Below are 9738 nucleotides of genomic sequence, written 5' to 3' on the forward strand. Positions count from 1 at the left end.
TGCAAGGCAAATGTTTTGTTCCTGATTCATTTGGCTGCCCTGGAGGAGTCGTGTCGAGAAGGAAGGGAGAGGCGGGGAACACACTCTTCTGTCGAGCTGTCAGGTTGCTTGAAAGACGAAGCGATGACAGCAAGTAGGAGAAGAACAAGCGTGCTCCTGCTGTGAAAGCACAGAGGCCTGGCTGCAATGGAAGGAGCTGGGGAGTCAAGACAAATGACATTTCTCCCAAAACTAATAGACTTTCCCCCCCCCCTCTCTCCCTCTCTCTCTCCGCTTCTTCATCTGTGGATTGGGTACACAGAGTTTATAGCATATCGATAACATCCAGCAAAAACATGACTTTTATCAATGACATTAGCACACAAAACAGGTAATATATAATGCATATCAATAGAAGGTTGATTCTTCAACTGTATGACTGTTTAATGAAAAATATACATTATTGATTTAAATGAACGGCACCTAATGTAAAATATCAGATAGAAGCATATTATGCTTAATCAGAAGCATATTCTGCATATGCGACTCGTGGCTGGGGGGGGGCAGCAGGGGGCCCAGGAATAGTATTGGGGTGGCCGTGGCCACCCCTGGCCACCCCTTGGGGGCGCCATTGTGCTAATTCTGTCCCCCCCGTTGTTATTTCTTCGGAAAATATTACCGATGGCCGTTGTCTGTTTAAATAGAGGCACTTGATAAGGAGGACCTTTCTTTCCACAGTTTTTGTCTCTGTCATGGTTGGTGAGACTTATTGATTTTGGGTCATGTTCAGAAACCATTTAATAATTATAATGACTAATCTTATTCTACGTCGTCCTGTTTAGATCAACACATTTATCATTTCTTATAATGTAAGAATCCCCTTATTTATATATATATATATATATATATATATATATATATATATATATATATATATATAATATTTTAGTAAAGAGAACAAAGAGGTGAAGGGTCCATCATGACATTAATTTTTAAATCTCCACCACCACAACACTACACAGACCAAGACAAGGGGAGGAGTTAGAGAACTGAATGTTAAAGACTTCATGTTGGAACTGAAGAGCTGCTGAGTTATTTTCACTTGGTGATTCAATACACTTCAGTCATGATGTTACTCCATTTAATCTGGCTGATGATATCTACCTTTCATTCTGGTAAATATGAGATGGAAGAACATACATCCTATTATTATCCATAAGGTATTTCCATGAACTATTGTGTTTGTAAAAATCCATGTGTCTATCTAGGGTTCTCTGAGGATTCAGTTACACTATTTCATGATAGAATTCTGGCTTTGGAAGGAGACAGGGTCACTCTCTCCTGCAACTACTCTGTCTCTACAGACAACCTCTACTGGTATCGACAGTACTCCAGCTCACCTCCACAGCTTCTCATCATGGAATATTCAGAGAAAGTACCAGGGTTGACTCTTAAGCATGAGAAAGGAAGAAAAGCGTTTCATCTGGAGATGTCCTCTGCTGCAGTGACAGACTCTGCTGTGTACTACTGTGCTGTGAGGCCCACAGTGACAGGAAACCCAGAGTCACTGTACACAAACCTGACAGTGTCTGACAGAACATTTACACACTTCAGCTGCTTCTGTCATTTAACAGCAGATCAATCAAGTAGAGTTTTCATACCCACATAATGGAAATAATGTATCAGAGTTCATAACTGGACTAATGTTTTTGCACTTTGTGCAAATATAGTTATCTTTATATTTAAGTTTAATTAAATATAACTTCTTGTTCATTCAGTGGAACTGGATTAGTGTTTTCTTTCCCTCCTCTTTGCATTTTGTTACTATAACTGTGGATGAGATGTGGTCATGGCTTTGGTGCATCTTCAGGACACCATCAGGATACCATTTGACAATGTTCATGATCAATGTTTCTCATTAACTTGATAGAGACGGTTGGACCTCCACCTTCCTATGACATTAGTTACATCACATGAATGACTGACTTCAAGCCTTTAACTTTAGTTTTCATGTTGGCTGGAGTCTGGTTTCATGACTCATATCTTTGTTTACTTGTTGTCATTTAGTCCATTCAGGTTCTTCATAGTGATGAAGAGTCATGTAGAGCTGAGTGGAATCACAGCTGAATCCTCAGAGATACACTGAGATGCTAAAAGTTCTTCAAATTATGAAAACAGATCAACAGTCTGAGGAGGATTTTAGGTTTCAGACATCTACAATTAAAATGATGAGCGAAAAACAAACCTTTATTTCTTTCCAAATACTCCATCAACTTTGCTGTGATTCCATCAGTTTAATAGCACATCACACCCACACTCATTAATGAAACAGGATGAATGTGCTTTTCCAAAACAATGATTTCCACATTCTTCTTTATTGTCAGTGTTATTCACAACACAATGCAATTCTTCTTCTGGTTTTCTCCATAACAGACAAAAAAAAAAAAACATGAGCAAAAACAAAATGCTAAATATCTCCAATATTTAATGTGTGATTATTTTGCAAGGATTCACCAACATGCATTCAACTGTACATGAATCACACAAATAATAATAACATAACACTTGGTCATTGTTTCAAGATAATTCCCCTCAACAGGAATATGATGTAAAATGTGTTGTACTGTCTGAACCTGTCAGCAGCAGTAATAACAGGGGATTGGTCATCAGCCCTGTCATTCTGAAGAAGCCCCGCCTTCAAATCTACCACTTAGTGTTGGAGCTAAAACAAGGTTCCACAGTGAGACACAGGAAGTCCTCTCTGGTCACTGGAGCTCATAGTTACTGAACAGAAGAGCTATGAGCTTCCTGCTCATCTCACTGCTGTTGGCTGCTATGTGCTTTGGTAGGACACAACTCTTTGTTTGCTTGTTATTAATCTGAACTTTGTCTTGTTGATTCTTTTCCTCACACTGACACCGTCTGTTGTTGTCCCACAGAATGCAGAGCTCAAAAAGACAACGTGCTCCAACCCAAAGGAGGTGTGACTGTTAGTGAGGGAGAGACAGTAACACTGGACTGTCACTATAACACCAGTGACACAGGTCCATATCTTTACTGGTACAGACAGGCTACAGACGACAAGCCCACATTTATTCTGAGCCGCTCTAGTTTTGGATCAGGGAACGCAGCGGATGGGTTCAAGGAGAGATTTGATTCCAGCCTGGATTCCAGCTCAAGATCAGTTCCTCTGAAGATCCAGAGTCTGCAGCTGTCTGACTCTGCTGTGTACTACTGTGCTCTGAGGCCCACAGTGACAGGAAACTGCAAGACGTACTACACAAACCTTTAGAGTGTATATCAAGAATCCAGAGACAGCGCAACGATAATCAGATCCACTAGAGGGCAGTATTCACATTTTAAAGTCATTGGTTCTTGTTGAAGAAAAACACCTTGGACAGTTTGACAAGCCAGCTTCATACAACTGCTGATTTGTCCAATGTGTCAATACAACATTCAAAAACATTTGATTCTGCATTGAAACGTTAAACTGTCTTGATGAATAAAAGTATGAATGTCTTCTGTAGATTCGTTTAACAAATTCTGCATTGTATTCTAGTCTTAGAAGAAAAATAACTTGATGGAAGTCAGAGCTTGGTGGCTCCTTGATGGAAGCGAGACTGCTTGACTAATCCATGGGACAAGTAGCAGTGTGTATGGTGACAGGTGAGTGGTGGTGTTTAGTCCTGCTTATTTAACAGCTATTCTTTCAAGACTCATTATTTTAGCTCCCTGTCTTACTTTTGAACCCGCATACAAAACATGGTGTTCCCTGGTCGTCACTATAAATCGTTCACCACTGTGATGAGAGTCATCACTTCTGTTCACTTGACAGTGAGGAGTTCCACCAGGGGGAGTTAGTGCGTGGGAGGATCACGCTAATCTCCCCCCCCCCCGACCAGGCGCCCCGATCGACCAGAGGAGGCGCTAGTGCAGCGACCAGGACACATACCCACATCCGGCTTCCCACTCGCAGATACGGCCAACTGTGTCTGTAGGGAGCAAGCCGGAGGTAACACGGGGACTCGATCCGGCGATCCCCGTGTTGCTAAGCAACGGAATAGTCCGCTACGCTACCCGGACGCCCTGAGAGTAGTCATTTTAAATGAAGGCTTTATTTGGTTTTAAACCACAATAGTTGGTTTCTACCTTGTCTGTTCTTCACATGGCTTGTGGGCCTGTACGTTCACTGAATGTTGTGCTGGAATGTAACGTGCAATGTATCTTAGGATGCTCTATTTGTTTGTTTGTTTCTTCATTTATTTCTTCTTTTAATTTGTAATTTGTGATATTGGGCTATACAAACCAAATTGACTTGACTTGACTGTGCATTTTTATCTTTCGCCTGGTCCTCGTGTGAGTCTGATTGGATGGCCACACGATGGCGCCAGTGTGCATCTCTTGCCCATGTACTGTTCTGTCTCTTGTCTCTGACATACTGCTGCTTGCTGCTTGTGTGTGAGCTTGTGTATGGTCTGGGTAGATTGTGGAACTGAATTGTCCTTCTGGGAGAAATAAAGTTGTCTGAATGTGAATCTGAAGTACACAGTGCAGACAAACCTCATGGCTCTGCTGAGAGTGAGCATCAGGTATTTTAAGTACACATTGGGTCAGCACATGTTCAACAGGTTGATTTTACAATTGGCCCAGCAAATGCCCCCATTCATAATGTACCCCCCCCACCCCCAAAACAAAAGAAAAAAGAAAAAGAAGAGTGGCTGATAACACTGGAGGGTGAACATTTTCAGCATGATGGGGGAGGAGAGGGAGCAGAGTAAGTCAGCAGGTCTTCTGTTTCATCTGATAGTGAAAAAACGTGTGATTCAGTGTGGATATGTAACTGCATCCACTTTGGACATCAGCCAGTTGGTTTCTTCGGTCATGACGTCATCAAAGTGACTTCGTCAGCCTCTGAGACAAAGAGACTGACAGTCTCCTAGATGAACGATGACACGTTTCTCCCATGAAACCTTGTGTCCAGATGAACTGATTCAACTTTTCTGGGATTCTACACCTGGATGATTGAGCAGGCATCAACATATTCATGTGTAGTATTCTAGTTTTAGAAGAAACACAACAATAAATCCCATACTGTCTCACATATAAACCCAACCACAAAAGATAAACTACATGATGACAGGAGAAGAAAGACAACCTGAAGGTAATATAAAATATTTAATAATAATAACTCTATTCTATCAACATTCCTTAAAGATTAGATTATCCTTAAACCATGATTAATTGATTGTTTTATTTGAATATCCTTGCTAAACCTATCTGGAGAGTGGATTGTAATAAGCTGTCACAGTTGATCCAGTCATTGTTTCCTCTTCAGCAGGAAGTGGAGTTTGACAGACAGGGAAACAGATCAGATCTCTGAGAGCAGCACATCTTTAACTAGGTGATTGTTGCTGTGCCACAGTTTCTGTTTGACGTCTGACATCAGCCATGCAGTTCCTCCTACCACTTGTTTTATTCACTGGCTTTACTGGTAAGAAACACTTTGGCAGCTCAGTATTTGTTAAACTATGAATCCCTTTTTAACAGAAAAAACAATGAGATAGATTCAATATATGACATGATTATTGACTTTTTAATCATTTCTTCCCATCTGCAGGTTCCAGTTATCAGCAAACCATCCAGTCCCTCCAAGACAGAGTACATGGTCTAGAAGGTGCCAAAGTTACTCTCTCCTGTAAATACTCCTCAGCAGACTACTTATTTTGGTATCGCCAGGACTCAGGAGAACCACCACAGTTTCTAATATCCTCCTATAAATCAGGTTCAATAATGAACAGAGCAGATACAAACTCCAGACTGTCTGTTAAAGTGAATGAGACTCAAATGGAAGTGGAGATGTCCTCTGCTGCAGTGACAGACTCTGCTGTGTACTACTGTGCTGTAAGGCCCACAGTGACAGGAAACCCAGAGTCACTGTACACAAACCTGACAGTGTCTGACAGAACATTTACACACTTCAGCTGCTTCTGTCATTTAACAGCAGAACAATCAAGTAGAGATTTAATATCAGCTCATTAGAAACAAGGTGAGATATTTAGTATCTCTAATCATAGCATGGCCATGGAGGATCCTTGTTTCTGGTTGATGGAAGGTTTGCGTCAAAACCTTTTAATACACACATAGTTCAGCTCAAGGTTAAATATTGTTATAAATTCACATGCAGGACAAGAAGTTGCTGCACAACATGTTGAATTAGTATTGAGTCCAATTAACATTCAACATTTTAGCTTAACGGCTAACTTTTTGTTCATAATATTTTACTGCTGAGTTCAAAACATTCATTACAAAAAATTAAATGTTTTTCTTCTAATATCTTGCCAAGTGATCATTCTTTAAGCAGAATATTTCAATCCAAGTTGCGTGATAAAGAATTTTTACATTCTCCGCTTTGTGTCATGCGGTTATTTATTTGGTATTGTAGTTTAAAATACTTTCACACATAACTTGACATGGGTTACCACTTGCTAATTCTGTCCCTCCTTTGTTATTTCTTAGGAAAATATTACTGATGGCCATGGTCTGTTTAAATAGAGGCACTTGACAAGGAGGACCTTTCTTTCCACAGTTTTTGACTCTGTCATGGTTGGTGAGACTTATTGACTTTGGGTCATGTTCAGAACCATTTAATAATTATAATGACTAATCTTATTGTGTCGTCCTGTTTAGATCAACACATTTATCATTTCTTAAAATGTAAGAATCCCCTTATTTAAAAAATAATTTTGTAAAGAGAACAAAGAGGTGAAGGGTCCATCATGACATTAATTTCTAAACCTCCACCACTATAACACTACACAGACCAAGACAAGGGGAGGAGTTAGAGAACTGGATGTCAGAGACTTCATGTTGGAACTGAAGAGCTGCTGAGTTATTTTCACTTGGTGATTCAATACACTTCAGTCATGATGTTACTCCATTTAATCTGGCTGATGATATCTACCTTTCATACTGGTAAATATGAAGTGGAAGAACATACATCCAATTATTATGCATAAGGTATTTCCATGAACTACTGTGTTTGTAAAAATCCATGTGTCTATCTAGGGCTCTCTGAGGATTCAGTTACACCATTTCATGATAGAATTCTGGCTTTGGAAGGAGACAGGGTCACTCTCTCCTGCAACTACTCCATCTCTCCACAGTACCTCTACTGGTATCGACAGTACTCCAGCTCACCTCCACAGCTTCTCATCACGGACTATTCAGAGAAAGTACCAGGGTTGACTCTTAAGCATGAGAGAGAAAGAAAAGCGTTTCATCAGAGTCACTGTACAAAAACCTGACAGTGTCTGACAGAACATTTACACACTTCAGCTGCTTCTGTCATTTAACAGCAGAACAATCAAGTAGAGTTTTCATACCCACATAATGGAAATAATGTATCAGAGTTCATAACTGGACTAATGTTTTTGCCCTTTGTTATGATACAACCGTCTTTATTTTTAAGTTTAACAAAATATAATTTCTTGTTCATTCAGTGGAACTGGATTAGTGTTTTCTTTCCCTCCTCTATGTGTTTTGTTACTATAACTGTGGATGAGATGTGGTCATGGCTTTGATGCATCTTCAGGACACCATCAGCATACTATTTGACAATGTTCATGATCAATGTTTCTCATTAACTTGATAGAGACGGTTGGACCTCCACCTTCCTATGACATTAGTTACATCACATGAATGACTGACTGCAAGCCTTTAACTTTAGTTTTCATGTTGGCTAGAGTCTGGTTTCAGGACTCATATCTTTGTTTACTTGTTGTCATTTAGTCCATTCAGGTTCTTCATAGTGATGAAGAGTCATGTAGAGCTGAGTGGAATCACAGCTGAATCCTCAGAGATACACTGAGATGCTAAAAGTTCTTCAAAATATGAAAACAGATCAACAGTCTGAGGATGATTTTAGGTTTCAGACATCTACAATTAAAATGATGAGGGAAAAACAAACCTTTACTTCTTTCCAAATACTCCATCAGCTTTGCTGTGATTCCATCAGTTTATTAGCACATCACACCCCACACTCTTTAATGACACAGGATGAATGTACTTTTCCAAAACAAAGATTTCTGACTTTTTATTATCTATGTTATTCATAACACAACGCAATTATTCTTCAGGTGTTCTTCATAAAAGGCAAAAGAAAAAAAAACAAAAACAAAAAACAAAACAAAACACAAACAAAAACCAAATAATAAATAGCTCAAATTTTAAATATTTGAATATTAAATGTCTTTCATTTTCAAAGATGAACCAAAATGGATTCAACTTTATAAGAATTACATAAATAAGAACAACATAATACGAATTGATTGTTTTAAAGACAAGTCCCCTCAACAGGAATATGATGTATCTTATAACTTTTAACTTATTTTAAACTTATTTTTAGCTGGGTCTTCATGTGTGTATATCTTATACTGTGTTTGCTGTGTTTGTCTGTGTCTGTCTTGCACTGTTTGGTGAAGCCACAGCCCTCATTTCATTTTTAACATGTGCCTGCACATTGTTTTTAATGACAATAAAATTGAATTGAATGTAAAATGTGTTTTACTGTCTGAATCTGTCAGCAGCAGTAATAACAGGGGATTGGTCATCAGCCCTGTCACTCTGAACAAGCCCCGCCTTCAAATCTACCACTTAGTGTTGGAGCTAAAACAAGGTTCCACAGTGAGACACAGGAAGTCCTCTCTGGTCACTGGAGCTCATAGTTACTGAACAGAAGAGCTATGAGCTTCCTGCTCATCTCACTGCTGTTGGCGGCTATGTGCTTTGGTAGGACACAACTCTTTGTTTGCTTGTTATTAATCTGAACTTTGTCTTGTTGATTCTTTTCCTCACACTGACACCGTCTGTTGTTGTCCCACAGAATGCAGAGCTCAGAAAGACAACGTGCTCCAACCCAAAGGAGATGTGACTGTTAGTGAGGGAGAGACAGTAACACTGGACTGTCACTATAACACCAGTTACACAGGTCAATCTCTTTTCTGGTATAGACAGGCTGCAGACGACAAGCCCACATTCATTCTGAGCCGCATTACTGCTGAATCAGGGAACACAGGGGATGGGTTCAAGGAGAGATTTGATTCCAGCCTGGATTCCAGCTCAAGATCAGTTCCTCTGAAGATCCAGAGTCTGCAGCTGTCTGACTCTGCTGTGTACTACTGTGCTCTGAGGCCCACAGTGACAGGAAACTGCAGAACCTACTACACAAACCTTTAGTGTCTATTATGAATCCAGAGACAACACGATGTTAACCCACATCCACTAGAGGGCAGTATTCACATTTAATGTCATCGGCTCCTCGTTGAAGCAGAAAACATCAAATTTCTTAATGAAGTTGTGAAAACGGTGATTGTCAAATAAGTTGAAGTAAATGAATACTGAATAAATAGTTAACTACTTATTGAATTGAATGAGGTTCATCAAAAGTAATGATAATATTATATGATAGCAAACAACAACCAACAGTTATGAAGAAACAAAATACTCATGTGTTCAAAATCAGAATGAGGTGAATTTCTCCTTTTAACAAACTTGGTAACTGTGTGTTAAAATATCATATACATGTTAGTGAAGATTCAATTGTACTGGGAATAAAACAGGTTTAATAATAAAACATTATATACTGTACCATCTAACCCCAAATAAACCATCTGAAATGCACCATCACACCATCCCATCCTACCAGCATGGAAACCTGTCCAGGTCCAGGATTGGGACTCAGGCTTCATCTGTGGCTCCTCC

General features: G+C 39.5%; 1 gene segment (V, D, J or C); it reads left to right on the forward strand.

Annotated features, from left to right (window-relative positions):
* Positions 1 to 8747: 8747 nt before the first annotated feature.
* On the forward strand, positions 8748 to 9213 carry LOC130124499 (T cell receptor alpha variable 18-like; the record flags this gene model as incomplete). The annotated part of the segment is given in 2 exon segments: positions 8748 to 8766; positions 8861 to 9213. Coding segments are annotated over 2 exon segments (372 nt in total), but the record flags the coding sequence as incomplete, so codon positions are not given.
* Between the last annotated feature and the right edge of the window lie 525 nt (positions 9214 to 9738).

Source organism: Lampris incognitus, chromosome 14, assembly GCF_029633865.1.
Source record: "Lampris incognitus isolate fLamInc1 chromosome 14, fLamInc1.hap2, whole genome shotgun sequence".
Taxonomy (NCBI): domain Eukaryota; kingdom Metazoa; phylum Chordata; class Actinopteri; order Lampriformes; family Lampridae; genus Lampris; species Lampris incognitus.